The 15,695-nt window shown below is 36.7% G+C and overlaps 1 protein-coding gene across 6 annotated transcripts in view; it reads left to right on the forward strand.

Moving 5' to 3' along the window:
- The window catches only part of BANK1 (B cell scaffold protein with ankyrin repeats 1), a 325,608-nt gene that overhangs the window by 131,734 nt on the left and 178,179 nt on the right, over positions 1-15,695 (forward strand). For all 6 annotated transcript variants that reach the window (XR_005019889.1, XM_036851937.1, XM_036851932.1 and 3 more), the window contains exon 7: positions 9,807-10,003. Coding sequence is in view for 5 of the 6 variants with exons in the window: in XM_036851937.1 (XP_036707832.1) it covers positions 9,807-10,003 (197 nt within the window). In the remaining variant the exon portion in view is untranslated. The remainder of the gene's footprint in view (positions 1-9,806; positions 10,004-15,695) is intronic.

The following is a 15,695-nucleotide window of genomic DNA, read 5'->3' on the forward strand; positions in this document are numbered from 1 at the left end:
CTTGGTTTTTTATGTCTTGTTATGGTTTACCAAAACCACCACAGTCATTTTCCTCACTGAATTAGTCAAGATTCTCCAGAGAAATGGAATGAAGAGAATGGACTGAGAGAGAAAGACAGGGAGAGGTTTACTTTAAGGAACTGGCTCAAGGGATTGTGAGGCTGGCAATTCTGAAATCTGCAGGGCGGGCCCACAAGCTGACAGGTCCAGCAGAAGTTGATGTTACAGCCTTGAGTCCAAAGGCAGTCTGGAAACTGAATTCCTTCCTCTTTGGTGAACCTCAGTCTTTTCTCCTAGGGCCTTCAACTGATTGGGTGAGGCTTGCCCACATTATGGAGGGTAATTGGGTTGGTCAAATTCTACTTACTTAAATATTAATCACATCTAAAAAAAATGTTTTCACAGTAACATCCAGGCTGGTGTTTGACCAAACAACTGGGCACCATAACCAAGACAGTTGACACATAAAATTAACCATCACACTCCCCATCATCCTATCGTTCAGATGTCAGCAGCTCTAAACAACTGTAATCCACCCACACACATTTTGGGATCCCCAACAATCAGTTTGAAAAATGCTGGTCAATAGATTTGCAAAGCAAATGTAACCCAGTGGATAGAAAAATCTCTCAAAACAGCCTATCCTGGTTTACAGACTTGAGGATGTGTTGATGGTGTGGTAACAGCTGCAATTTGGGTCATGTACATAACGTAAACTCTTGGTCAAGGAACAGTAGATATTGCTTACAGTGTTAAGATATGTTGAATTGTAGTGCTATTACCACTTTCCTGTTTCATGAGAGTGCCTTTCCTGTTTCCTGAGAGTGAGGTTACCACGTTTTGCTTAGTGTAGTAAACTAAATAATTGCCTCCTAAAGATATATATTCACATCCTAGTTCCTAGATCTATGAATTTGTTACCTTATATGGCAAAAGGAACTCGGCAGCCCTATTTCAGAATACTTTCTCTTCCACAAAACAAGTGTTCTGTGGTGATTATTAATGTTTAGTGATATAAGTTCATAACTAATATGCTCTACTCGAAGACACATATGTCTAATCTGATTTAGCGCTATATAATCGTATTGCCAGCAGCTACCCCATCAATACCCCCACCTGTACTTCTCTATGACAAGAATCTGTCCCCTTCTCTAATGAATACTCTTTCTCTTCTACCTTGTAACTTTGTAGCCATAAACCTGAATGGTATCTTAAATCAACTCTTTCCTTCAGAGCATATAAAGTCAATCCTCTAGTCCCGTTAACTTTTCTTTGGAAATGTCTGGCATCTCTGTCCTTGTCCATTTTTACTGCCACCACTCTAATTCAGGCCATCAGTTATTTCTCCTTCCTCCTGAAAAAGCTTTCTAGGAGGTTTCCCTAACATGCTTCACCTTTCTTTCCAACCATCCTACACTTAGGTGCTTCCCAAATCATTCTCAGATTCCATTTATATTCCGTCCCTATATTACATATGCTGGTGTTCCCAAAGCTCTCTATCCAGCCCCTTTATTGCCCAAAAAGTTTTCCCAGATTTTTTCCTGCCTTAGTTCACTTTTATTATCAAAGTTATTTAATATTTTTTAAAGAATAAATCAGGTTCTCAAGACTCCAAGAAGTCCTCAAAAAATGCCAAATACTCCTTACTAATGAAATCACGCACCTTCGCCAGATAAGTTGATTTACTGCTTGGTAGTATTACATTCCTTGGCTTTCCATGTGAAACCCATACAAGGACAGTGGGTAGCTTTCTACCTGTAAGGCCTGGCCTGGTGGTAGTCAGCCATCTGATCCCAACCCAGCCCAAGTTGTTTCCACACTCTTGCTGTTCCAGGTTTCCTGGATCTTTCTAGGCTCTTTCCTGGCTTCTTTCTAGGTTCTTGGTCCCTTTGCTGTTAAGAATCAGAAGAGACAAAATTGGTAATTTTCAAAAGGTATTTTTAAAATGAACACAGAGGAACACAGTACAATCACGCATGGATATACATAAGGTTTCTAGAGATTTCTTATTTTAACCAGAGGTTAGCCACAGATTGGGCTGGTTAAACGTGGATCAGCTCCACTCTTTTTATTGCCTCATCACTGTCTGGGTTCAGTAGTGGAAAGTGGACTATAAACAACCCTATTCAAATGCTGTGAGATTTAATTTTAATTAATACCAGTTCCAAGAACTGCTAATTAGAAATGCACTTGCCTCTTTGCTTCCTCACATTACCTCCAGACATGGACTCCAAGCTTCCCACTCTTATATTTTTTGTAATATGAGAGATAACAAATTGCACCAAAGGCCTTTAATGGACCATTATTTCCCATGTGCATTTAATTTACAGTATCAAGATTTTAGAAATATGATAATCTTGGTAGTATTTTTGGTTGCTTGAAATTCTAAATAGGATTAAATGTCTACTCTTTCAACAGACGGGAAGAGTGACACCTCACATGTTGCATATGTGCTTCTCCTGTCACAGAGCAATCAGATTCATAAACCCAGCAATGCTCTGTCTTACAGATCCACAGAAATACTAACACTTCATCAGACTCCAAATCCTGTGATGAAAGGAATGAAAATCATTACCCTTCTTCAACCTTCACAAATATCATCCTTACTCCTTTAGTTGGTATCTGATTAGCATCAGGGAAAATTACCCTAAAACCATCTGTGGCATGGCCTCTAGCTCAGAAGAATGTCCTAAATCCTACAATTCTGACCCCAACCTTATAATTTTATAAATGAAGAAACTGAGGTGCAGGGAAATGAAGAACTTTCATAAGCACCATGCAGTTGAGCTGGGATTAGAATGCAGATCTCCTGACTTTTTAGCTTCTCATTTTTTGTGTTCATCATTGTTTTGTCCTATAGTGGCCACCTGGTCATCACACATTGAGTGAATAAAGATTTACTATTCCAGATAGTGATTTAAGAGAACAATGGATTACATGGTCATGCACTTCCAGTTTGCATACTCATCTTACTTTAAAATTTTTAAAGCTAACCCAGGACATATTCCCATTTTATTATTCTGGTGAGCCAGGTTAACCTTTTGGAAACTTGGTTTGATAACTTCAATCTAATTATTGGCCATCATTTATAGGGATTATGTGGAACTGTTGGAAATGGCTCAGCCTAGACAAACATTTCTTTACTAGGTTCTAGCTCATCTATTTATTTTTATTTGCAAAAACTAATGAAACTGGATTTTCATTGAAAAATTCCCCTGCCAGACACTTAATTCTGTTCCTCTGAAATTACCATTTGACAGACATTGGCTGAAACAACTGAAAACTGAAAATTTATTTTTGTCCGGAAAAAAAGTCGAAAGCAAATTGGTCACACCTTAGTGTGAGTTATGACTTCTTTATTCACACCTTGATAATAGAAACAGATATAAAAAATCTTTATTAATTAAATGAAAATTGCCGTGAAATGAAGCAGATGTTATACTGCAGGTTAAACACATTCTAAAAAGTTGTTTTTTAAAATATCTTCTTAAGCAATCTATTATTTTAATCTAATAGGTAAGATTAACAAACTTTGCAAAACAAATGCTGTGGGTTTAAGAAAATAACTAAATGGTCTTTAGGTCTCATAGGACTTCTGCTTCTGATTAAGATGTACAACATCATAAGAGTCTGTTGTTCTTATTGTAATAGTAAGAACAAGCAAGATGATCTTCAAAATCACAGTTTCTTTTTTAAATACAGCAGAAAATGAATGACAAAAGAAATCTAAATGAACTAAATTACAGAAAGGGACAAGTCCTTCACAAAAGAGAAGAAACTCATGACTTCCTTCATCCCTTACAAAGCAGGAGGGTAAGAACTCACTATAGATGAGGAGTAAAGAGAACCCACCTGAACATTTAGCAAACATTTAATGGCTATACTTAGGCTACTGTGATGGATGAAAATCCCAAAGAGTCCCTGCTACAGAGTGGGTCTGCATCATCCACTAACTCTCTTTTGTAGGCTGTCATAAGTGCACAGAGCTAGTATACCAATGGCTGGACAAGGGCAGTAAGGTTGAGAGATATCCTTAAAATCCCTGAGGACCACTAGTGGCTGCTAAAGAGTGAGAGTGGGACAGCATTGCTGAGACAAATCCCATCAAAGCTTTTGCCATATGGAAAGCAGCAGCAGACAGATTCTAAATACAGAGAGGCATAAAAGTGGAAAAAACACCTCCAAGCTATTGGGATAATAAGGAGTCTGCTACTGGGATAGTAAGGAGTCTGCATTAACTGAGTGTATCCAGAGGACCCCCAAAATCTGAGCAAGATACTCTTTTTTTTAATTTAATTTTATTTTTATTTTTAACATCTTTATTGGAGTATAATTGCTTTACAATGATGTGTTAGTTTCTGCTTTATAACAAAGTGAATCAGCTATACATATACATATAATTCCACATTTCCTAACTCTTGCATCTCCCTCCCACCCTCCCTACCCCACCCCTCTAGGTGGTCACAAAGCACCGAGCTGATCTCCCTGTGCTATGTGGCTGCTTCCCACTAGCTATCTGTTTTACATTTGCTAGTGTATATATGTCCATGCCACTCTCTCACTTTGTCCCAGCTTACCCTTCCCCCTCCCCTTGTCCTCAAGTCCATTCTCTAGTAGGTCTGTGTCTTTATTCCCATCTTGAGCAAGATTTTCTGATGTGAAAAATTCTGGAGGCAGAACTGGAGAGAAAAAAAGAACCATCCTGTGACCCAAAGGCTGGCAGCCAGTCTGTAGAGCAACAGAGATTTCTTGAGTCTCACCAAAGCTCAGATCCCAAGCTGTGCTAAAGAAAGTTATGATTCTGCCCTCAAAATATTTGAAGCCAGTGGTTAACTAAATCGAAGTAAAGCCTCAGAAAATGACCAAGTTCTGCTCACTTACAGATTAACTTGAATCAGCTTCCAAGTCTAGTTGTCTGACTGAAGAAAGGGTATGCCTTATTCTGGGGGTAAATATTATTTATTTCAGTCCTTTAGTACAATGTTCAGCATGCAATATAAAATTACAAGGAACACAAAGAAGGAATGAAAGATGACCTGTGGTCAAGAAAAGAGACAGTCATTAGAGGCAAACACAGAAATGCTCCAGATGTTGAAATACTTCAGATAGGAACATTAAAATAACTATGATAAATATGTTACAGAATCTATTGTACAAGTTGCACAACATGCATAAAGAGATGGAAATTTCATCAGAGCATTGGAAATTATAATAAAAAACAAAAGGAAATTCTAGAAATATAAAATATCAGAAAATTTTTAGATATTTGATGGGCCTAATTGTAGAAAAAACAGAACACAAAAGAATCAGTTTACTTGAAGACAGTCAAATTATTCAAGCTGATAAAGAGAGGAAAAATCCAGAGTCTAAGTAAAGCCTTAAAAAAAGAATAAGCTCAGCTCATGTACGTATTTATTTGGCTCAGTTTTGACTCAAGGTCTATGAGATAATAAATACTACATGATCAAACACGTATAATTGAATTCTCAGAGTAAAGATGAGAGAGAATGAGGCAGAAAAATATTTGAAGAAATAATGGCTGAGAATGATCCAAAATTGAGGAATGACATTAACCCACAGATTTAATAAGCTCTGCAACCCCCTAGTAGAATATATACAAAAATATTATACCTACACATACCATAGTTAAAGGTGTGTGTAGGTATAATATTTTTGTATATATTCTACTAGGGGGTGAAAATCAAAGATAAAGAGAAAATTTTAAAAGTGCCTGTGGTAGGGGTGGGGAAGAGGATGCGTGTGTGGAGGAAAGCACATGCCATACAGAAAGCAATTATAAGAATTACGTCTGATTTCTCATTAGAAATAGAGGGCAGAGGACAATGGAATACAAGAGTATATACTGTATGCTTCCATTTGTATGAAATACAAGATGAAATAAAATTTATCTGTGTTGATAGAAATTGCACAGTAGTTGCCTCTGAAGTGGAGAATTGACTCGAATGGAGCAGGAGGGAACTTGTGGTGGTGATAGAAGTTTCTTTAGCTTGGTTTGGGTGATGGTTACATGGGTGTATACAACTGTCAAAATGCATGGAACCCATTTTCAGTGTATTTTTAAATATAAATTACACTTCTATATTTTTTTCAGAAGCCAATTGAAACATCAGTATCTTTTAGCAAAAACATGAGTGATCATGTGATCTAGAATGAAATTAAGCACTGAAGAATAGCAAGGGACAGCAGGTAATACTCCCCTGGGTCACAGACACATTGTTTGATAAGCACTCCTTCTCTGACACTGAGTCAATGCCCATAAGAGAGTATAGCCTCCCCCAGCAAGTTTTTATTTTTTAAGATAAAGAACTTCCTCATCTTATGCTGTTACAAACATGCTTGTTCCCCGCACAGAGCAATCCATTCATATCTCAAATTCTCATAATAATCCAATCAAGGCTAAAATATAAAAAGTATGGTTTTATAAAAAGCAGGATACTGAAAAACCCAAACTATTTCTTAGCATAATCATACCTCTATTGATATGATACCTTTATTCATATATAAATATCGTATGTATAGTAATATAATAATATATACACATACTGAGTGTATTTAATTTGATGTTCTGGAAAAAATAGTGCTAGAGATCACGATCTAATTAGTATTAAAATAATTAATACAGCTCCTATGAATCATTTAATTTTTTGAAATGTTAACTCTGTCACATACTAATTTAAAAAATACCTTAAATTAGAAATTTTCTAGTTATTGGTCATGTATATTAGCAAGCTGAGCATCTCCTACATAATGAAGATAAGCAGGCAAAATAACCTCATCCAATAAAATGAAAGGTACTGCTGTAGTGATGACATTGGGGCAGGTTTGAAATGGATTCATCGTTTTGTAAAGGACCAACTATTCCAGGGTCAGTCTCTCAGGATGGTAACTACTTTGGAATAATGAAAAGAATGAGTGATCATAAGGTTGGGGCAAAGGTGAGTTAGGACAAGGATGCTTTAAACTATTTGATGCAGAAGAAGGAGAAGGAAACTAATAATTTATTGAATACCTGTTATGTTTCAGACACCTTTCTGGGCACTTTTTATATGTTGTCATTTAATTATCTCAGTAGCCCTACAAATTTGGATGAGAAAGCTGGGCTCAGATACTGAGTGGCTTGCTGAAACTTCACGTAGTGAATATATGGCAAAGCCAACTAACTCTAAGCCCATGCTTTTGTAACTGTCATATTCTGTATTGCCCAAAGGATATAAAGATATGGTAATTTACAGGAAATTTCACCTCAACAGAAGTAATAATGTCTAATGATCAGTGTTGTCTAATCAAGAAACAGGCTGCTTTAGGAAGTAAAAAACACTCTATCATTAGAGCTATGCAAGCAGTAACTAGAAGATCATCTTTCATAGACTCTAGGAATGCAATTCTGTTACTGGGTAGGAAACTGGAAAAATGTCCTCCAAAACTCTTTCATGTCTCTAACTTCACAAAGCATTCTAGAAGATTAATGGCTTTTCAGCTACAACTAAAAATGAAATAAAGAAATGGAAAATAAAGGAGCCAGCCTTCAAACCTGTACTCCCTTTTAGTATCAGCAGCATAATCTTAAATCAGCAGAACTTCTTGATTTTGTGTGCCAGAAAGCATGGTTCAAAACTGTTAAGAAATGAGCCCTGGAAAACCATGTCCACTTGGTCCTTTTTATTCTTCCTGGTGTACAAAAATAGACTTTTAATGAAGTTTATTGTAGTTGTTTCTAATATTATATTACCTTAAACTTGAGGAATTTACTGACAGGGGAAGTCGGTGAGGTTAAAAGGTGAATGTATTCCTGTAATGATTAAACACTTATTTAGTGAAAATATATTTTAAGCTGCATTAACAGTGATTTTAAAATACAACAGAATAACAATGTGCAAGAACAATGCATAAGGCATTTATTGGCAGGTGATGATGTGTTTTGTATATTGCATGGTATGACAAAGCGAAAGATGACCAAGGGCATGTAAAAATCTGACATTATCATGCAAATATTTTTCTTTATTAACTTTGGTTTTGTTTAATTGTAGCAGAAATTATTTTATAATTCATTTAAATGAAAATAAATAGAAAATTATATCTTAACTCCTTGTGGAGAAAATACATTATTTTTATTTTGAAAATTGGTACCTACCTTGAACAGTTTCAGCTTTTATAAGCTCATCTTCATAAAATATTTGATAATTTTTTAGTCACTGCACACCATATAAGAAGGGACAAGTGCATTTGTCATTGAAATACTATCCTAGATTTACCTACAGCCATTTTAGTTCTAACACATTTTGAAGGATAAAATATTTCCTTACTGTAAGTTCTTAACATGTCCTGAAGGTTTTTGTTTTGTTTTGTTATGTTTCCTGTTAAAACATACAAACTAACAAACTAGATAATTTATTCAGCCCTGAAACACCCAAGTGAATTGAAAACTCCAGGTTTAAATCCCCTCTCTTTTCCTTTTTTTTTTTTTTTTCCCCTTGGTCTACAAAACAGCAAAGAAGCAAATGAGGCCAGATTCACAGTTTTCCCAAACATTATGAGGTGGCTGTTTTCATTGCTTTAGAATTTTGCTGGAAGACAATTGACTTTTGCTTTGATGCCTTTGTTTCTGTTGCTATAAGTCTTCACGTTGCTTGCTTCTAATAATGCCATAGCTATTAAAGTAAGCTGGTGTGTAATTTCTATAACACAATTTTTCTAGCTAGATGTGAAAGTGTAGAATAATAACAAACCATCACTCATCAGCATGTGTGTGTGTTTGTGTGTGTGTGTGTGTGTGTTTTGGCATTGTGATAGCAGTATACATTCATCATTTTATAGTTATGCATAATTAATACGTGTCTTCTAACTAATAGCTAACATGTAATTAGGAAATTCAAATTCCAGAACATTGATATGAAACCTGTAAAATCCTGATGGAAATTTCCATATTGAAGATTTCTATAAAAGTGCCTATTTGCTGTTGCGGTTACTTTTTTTTTTTTTTAAGTTAATTTATTTATTTTTATTTTTATATTTATTTTTGGCTATGTTGGGTCTTCGTTTCTGTGTGAGGGCTTTCTCTAGTTGCGGCAAGCGGGGGCCACTCTTCATCGCGGTGCGCGGGCCTCTCACTATCGTGGCCTCTCTTGTTGCGGAGCACAGGCTCCAGACGCGCAGGCTCAGTAGTTGTGGCTCACGGGCCTAGTTGCTCCGCGGCATGTGGGATCCTCCCAGACCAGGGCTCGAACCCGTGTCCCCTGCATTGGCAGGCAGATTCTCAACCACTGCGCCACCAGGGAAGCCCACGGTTACTTTTTGAAAGAAAAATTTCACATAAAAATCTAACATAAGGCCCCCACCCCCGGGAATTTCATGTTCATTTCAACTTCAAAAAGAAGCAAACTAGGCATGGCAGTAGAAAACACAAAAAGTATTATAGATGAATTTATTTTTTATTTAGTGTTTGGTTAATGTTGCAGTACATTGAAAAAGGAGTTATTACAATGTAATGTTTTTGTTTTGTTTTACATTTAGGAGGTCCATGTGCCTTTCTAAATTAAACTTACCCAACAAATAAGGGGGAGGCACTAATGCTAGTGAGAATATTAGTTTATATTTGTTTTAAGATGAGAAATAGAAAGAGGGAGAGTCTACTACATTGCTAAAACCACTGACAGTTTCTTATTTGCAAAATCACACTAAAAGTCTGCTCTGCTTTGTGGGAATTACTTTTAGGAGTAGATTGTGTTTGACTTTTTCTTATGTGGTTCGAGATATGATAAAAAATTATCCTCTTCTTATGCTTATAGATTCTTATTTCAAAGAACTTCCAACTCTTCTCCACTGTGCAGCAAAATTTGGCTTAAAGAACTTGGCTATTCATTTGCTTCAATGTTCAGGAGCAACTTGGGCATCTAAGATAAAAAATTTGGAGGGTTCAGATCCAGCACATATTGCTGAAAGGCATGGTCACAAAGAACTCAAGAAAATCTTGGAAGACTTTTCAGTAAGTTATTTTCCGTTTTATCTCTAAAACTCTTTTTATAAAATTAATATGTTTGTATGTGTGTGTGGGTACATGCACATTGCTCTTGAAAATGACGCTACTGTACAGCTAGTTTTTAGCGTCTCTTGGTCCGAAGTCATTCATTGTCTTAAGCATTTTGCAAGATTATTCACCTTGTTTTCATATGCCATAAACCAGCTCTGACTCCACACTCCCACCCCTAAATAGCCCCTTTGAAACTTATCTGGTCTTTCTGGCTTCTAAATAGCTTGTTCAGTATTGGAAAGGAGATGGTATGAAGGAAATGAAAACCTATTACTTTTCATCTTTTGTTCAAAAGTCTAAGTAAGGAGCTGTTAGGCACATAAAATGAGATAAATATTTATTAGGTTAAAGGAGTATATTTTGATAATTATTCAAAAAGTCTACCCAATAAAAAGCTAATTCATGTTGCTTAACTTTGTTTCTGATATGTGATTGATTCCCTTTCTCTCTCTGTTAAGTCCGAGTTCTTTATTGTGTGGGTTGAAACTCCAAATTTCAGAACACCCTTTGAAGGATATTAGTTCTGTAAGAATGCAACCAAGGGATGATTGAAGGAGGGGATACTATCTTAGTACATAAAACACACTTTGTGTTTCCATAATCGACCTTAGAAAAGCAATTATTTTCTGTTTGTAACAAAGGTATGCACCTTTTGCTCGAGAAAGTGAATCATACTTCTGATGGCTCTTAGGAACATATAATAGGCAATTATTGTGTCGGTGAATATGTCAGAATTGGTCTTTGGATTCTCAGAAGATAATTTTATTGCCATTGAACAGTTACTATAGAACATTGAAATGCTTCTGGTGATTTTAGCATATATTCCGATTATTAGGTTAAGTAAATGTAATATTGGACTTCTAAAAACCATCGGTATTTCTGATTTCCAGAGAGTCAAATGACAACCAATCTAACTTTTTTCTCCACTTTTAAGAAACAGCAAATAGTTATCAGAAGAACATGGGTATCATCCACCATCTGGAATTACTTGTATTTAAAATACAAGTATTTATTTTATTTAAAATAAATACAGAAATTAAGTTTCGTAAGAAAATTAATAAACTACTTTTTTATATTCTATGTCCTTCAAATGAGGAATAAGCATACTTTTTATTCATGGAAAGGTTGTAGATAGTGATTGGTGTATATCTGATGAATGCATTTATTTTAGTTATTACCCACTGTACATAGTCACTGACCAGTGCAACATGGCATCTATCTCAGGTAAGTCAGTGAATCAATTCAGCCTTGTAAATTGGCCCACAATAGTCCTATTATTCCTACATCCTGGGTACTCAATTCTCTACAACCTTATTCTCGAATTTTTTTTTTTTTAAAGATTTATTGATTGATTGATTGCTATGTTGGGTCTTCATTTCTGTGTGAGGGCTTTCTCTAGTTGCGGCAAGCGGGGGCCACTCTTCATCACGGTGCGCGGGCCTCTCACCATCGTGGCCTCTCTTGTTGCGGAGCACAGGCTCCAGACGTGCAGGCTCAGTAGTTGTGGCTCACGGGCCTAGTTGCTCCGCGGCATGTGGGATCTTCCCAGACCAGGGCGCGAACCTGTGTCCCCTGCATTAGCAGGCAGATTCTCAACCACTGCGCCACCAGGGAAGCCCTATTCTCGAATTTTTAACCACTGGTGGACTTAAGTTAAAATTTCCCCTAGAAGTCTTCAACATCCAGGGTTACTTTCCAAGATGATCCCTGATTTTTCAAAGAGTGACGCTTCCACTTATGGTTCTCCAATGAGGACTCAGCTTTTAACAGATGCAGCCTCATGCAAAACTGCACATACTTCATAAATAACATAATACTAAATAATAATGACAGTAGATACGAAAGCAACTATGAGGGTAGGACTTGATGGATGTGAGAAATGATTTTTTTTCTCTCATCCTCTGGGTAGTTATACCTTTACTCCTGCAATAATAGCATTGATACAAGTAGATTGGTATCACTGTCTTTAGGTGACTATTCTTTCATAGTGGTTGCATTCTAATTTTGCAGAGTTATACTTGATAATTATTCTATGAAATTTGTTAAATTATTTCATGTATTCTGTCTCTTTGTGAGCTGTTACATTTTGCCAGCATGTCTATAGTAGACATTGACATTATAGGTAGGACAGATCAATTATTTTTGCAGATGTTCTGCTGTCACTAAGGAAGTGACTATGGAAGTGTGTCAGATAAACACATGTTGAGATTTTATACTATAAATTATAGTAGCTATGTCTTTTTAAAATTATATCTAAACTTAATAGAGAAAAAATGTGCAATCTATTTGCATTGCTAAAATACTTTATTGTTTCTTTCATAACATTTACATAGCTTTAATGTTATAACCACATTCTGATAAATCTCAGATTTGTCACATATACATTCAAATTTTCCATGAACTGTTTTTCAGAATTGTTGAAAGGAATAGATATTCTTTCAGTTTGCAGTTTATAATCCACCAATTGAGCATACTTCTGTACTGAAGAAATATATATTTTTTTAAATTCAAACATACCCCCCAACTGATTTACTGATTTCTTCAATTCTTCCCAATCCTCCATCAGTGAAACATTGTTCATTTTAGAATCTCACAGGGAGTTACAACACAGTGAGTTTGGTCATTGCTGAGTAAAATGGGTAGGTAGAAGGAAAAAGTCACTCATGACTTTTAAAAATAAAGATAAAGAGAGAATCATTAGCAAGCATTCATAAACGAACAAGTGCCATCCATATCTCAGTGTTAGCTAGATGAATAAGGAGGAAGAGGGAGGAGCCTCAAGTCACATTCTTGACATTTCTTCATGGCGTTTTTTACTTTGAAAGGTTAATAATTTATGTACAATCTATGAATAGAGACTTTTCATTATGAATGAGTAGCTTTCATGTTTTGATAGTTATCTAATTAACAACTACACTTGTTTCATGTTTTCAGTACTATTATAGATAATAATACCATATATTTCTATAACCCATAAAGTCTTTCAAATAAACTACTCAATTTTCAGTTTCTGACAATGCCTTCTAGAAGAATTAATATGAAAGGCGGATAGACAAAGAGCCACAGGATTGGTGTTTAAATCCACAGTTGAGTGTGAACCACAGTTTGCTTCATAGAATTCTTGAGGAAATCTCAGACTATTTCAAATAACAAGTAGCAATACTGACAACTAATTCAGTCCTCTAAAAACTTACCTTTTAAGTCAGAAATACCTGAGAATTTGAAACTAAACTGAAACTTGGCCACAGATTACAAGATACTTTGTGATTTAAGATAAAGTGTACAGCAAAAATTAGAATGTGTTTTAAGCAAAATAATATGTGATATTTCTTTGTGTTATCTTGAGTATGTCACCCCATTTATCTCCATCAGTTTAAAACACTTCAGAGAATGATTAGATCATGTGTAAGTAGACAGGGAAATACATCCTCCTCTGTGGGCCGGCTATGGAATTGGAGAACCTACAGATGTTTACTAGGAACAATATCCATTTAGTATCTTTTCTCTTCCACCACAGTGTTCACTCGTATAGTTTGGTGTATATATTAATAAGATCTTAATCATACATAATCTTCATGGAAATTTCAGAACTAGAAAGTCACTTTCTCTAGCTGACTTTTCAGGACTCCTAACTGGGAATGTTTCTGTTGCTCACGCCTGTGATGGGATTCTTCTGACAGCCTGCTCTCATTGACTTAACCTGACATTGCTGTTTGTCCCTGTGGACGGTGGGCTAGTGTGGGCTAGTGTGTGTGTGTGTGTGTGTGTGTGTGTGTGCGTGCACGCGCGCACCAGAGAGCGAGCGAGCGAGAGAGAGAGAGAGAGAGAGAGAGAGAGAGAGAGAGAGCACGAGATTGATTCTGTCGCCCTCTAGTGTCTGCCTGATAGACGGTGACCCTGATCTTTTTCCGAGGGTCAAGGGTTTGGAATTGACAGTACAGAAGAGGTAGATGTTAAAGCACCTGGAGTATCCCTAATATAGAGCAAAGACTGACTGATTGGTGTAGGAACCCATTACTTGGAAGTTAGGCTTTATGCTTAGGCCAGTGAACATTCACCTTTCTTGGCCCATTATTTCTCTGTCTTGGCTTTGCTCATTTGGTACTTTATATACTGTTTTGTTCTCTAGTGCAGCGGTCCCCAACCTTTTTGGCCCCAGGGACTGGTTTCGAAAAAATTTTTTCATGGACGGGGTGCGGGGGAGGGAGGGGGGATGGCGGAAGGTTCAGGCAGTGATGTGAGCGGCAGACGAAGCTGCGCCGGATCTCCTGCGCCGCTCACCTCCTGCTGTGTGGCCTGGCTCCTAACAGGCCTGGTCCGGTACCGGTCCACAGCCCGGGGGTTGGGGAGCCCTGCTCTAGTGGATCATTCCATTTAATTTAGTAAATATTAGTATATGCTAATTCCCTCTAAATGGCAGCATACCCTGCTTTGCTTATGTAGTTTTTCTTTCTCGTAAGTCTAGACTCTAATGATGAGTAATGGGCTCCCTTCCCCTCCCACCATCAGGTGCCCAAGAGGTGCTCAGCATGTATTTACTCATTGATGGGACAGAAGACAAGTGTCAAATTTAAGGACTTGTTTGATCTCACTTACCCAGTAATATCCTTAACTGGAGCCCATGTTTTAAAAAAATATTGCTCATATTCTTTCTATATTAAGCATATTTTTTAAGTTTAGGTTTAGTATATTCATAGACAAATAACACAACTGCTATCTTCAGCATTTATTTTTAATAGGCCAGCCTACAGTGAATTTTAGAATTCTGGCCTTTGTTCAATACTGATGTTCTGTTAGAACTGAAGAAACTGGAACAAGTCACATAACTGCACTTGAGTGCATGCATTACAAATTCATGTCTCAGTTATGCTTTTGGAGCTACTTAGCAGTCTCTTTCTAAAATCCCATTAAATGCACCATAGCGGTGAATGACAGAATTTTATTCTTCCCCAAGTCCTCAAACTCAGCTTTGATGCCCTAACTCTGCAGCTCTAAACATCCTGTTAAAACTCCCTCAACTCCTTCCTCTTCTTTGTCAAATTTTTATTTTTCCTCTAGTCATGGGGTCTTGGGATTCAGCCAGGTTGGATTTGAATCCTAACTTCATCAAATACCATATTTGCATCCTTGGGCAACCTCTTTGTTTTCTCTCAGCTTCAGTTTTTTTATTTGCAAATAGGAAAAATAATTCCTTACAGGATGTTTTTAGGACTTCATGACATAAATATGAAAACATTAAAAGTATAGTAGATCCATAATAAATGATATTGCATTCACCTTATTTTCTTTTGATTTATTGTTATTCATATCAACTTGAGACCTCACCATCAATCATATCCTCTCTTTCTCCTGCATCATTAATCTCTCCCATTATACTGACTCTTCCCTGAACAAGCATGTTCAAACACACACACATGCACACACACACGCTCCCAACAACCCTGCCTTCTCTTTGATCTCTTTTTCAGTACCAGAACTAACTGAAAGAATGACTTTTTGTTTCACTCATTTCTTTCCTGCTAACAATCCAAGCTTTGCATTCAGCCCACTTAATGAAGCTGCTCTGTCAAAGGCCATTAATAAGCTACCTAGAGGGGTGGGATAGGGAGGGTGGGAGGGAGGGAGATGCAAGAGGGAAGAGATATGG

This window comes from Balaenoptera musculus, chromosome 5 (genome assembly GCF_009873245.2).
Source record: "Balaenoptera musculus isolate JJ_BM4_2016_0621 chromosome 5, mBalMus1.pri.v3, whole genome shotgun sequence".
NCBI lineage: Eukaryota > Metazoa > Chordata > Mammalia > Artiodactyla > Balaenopteridae > Balaenoptera > Balaenoptera musculus.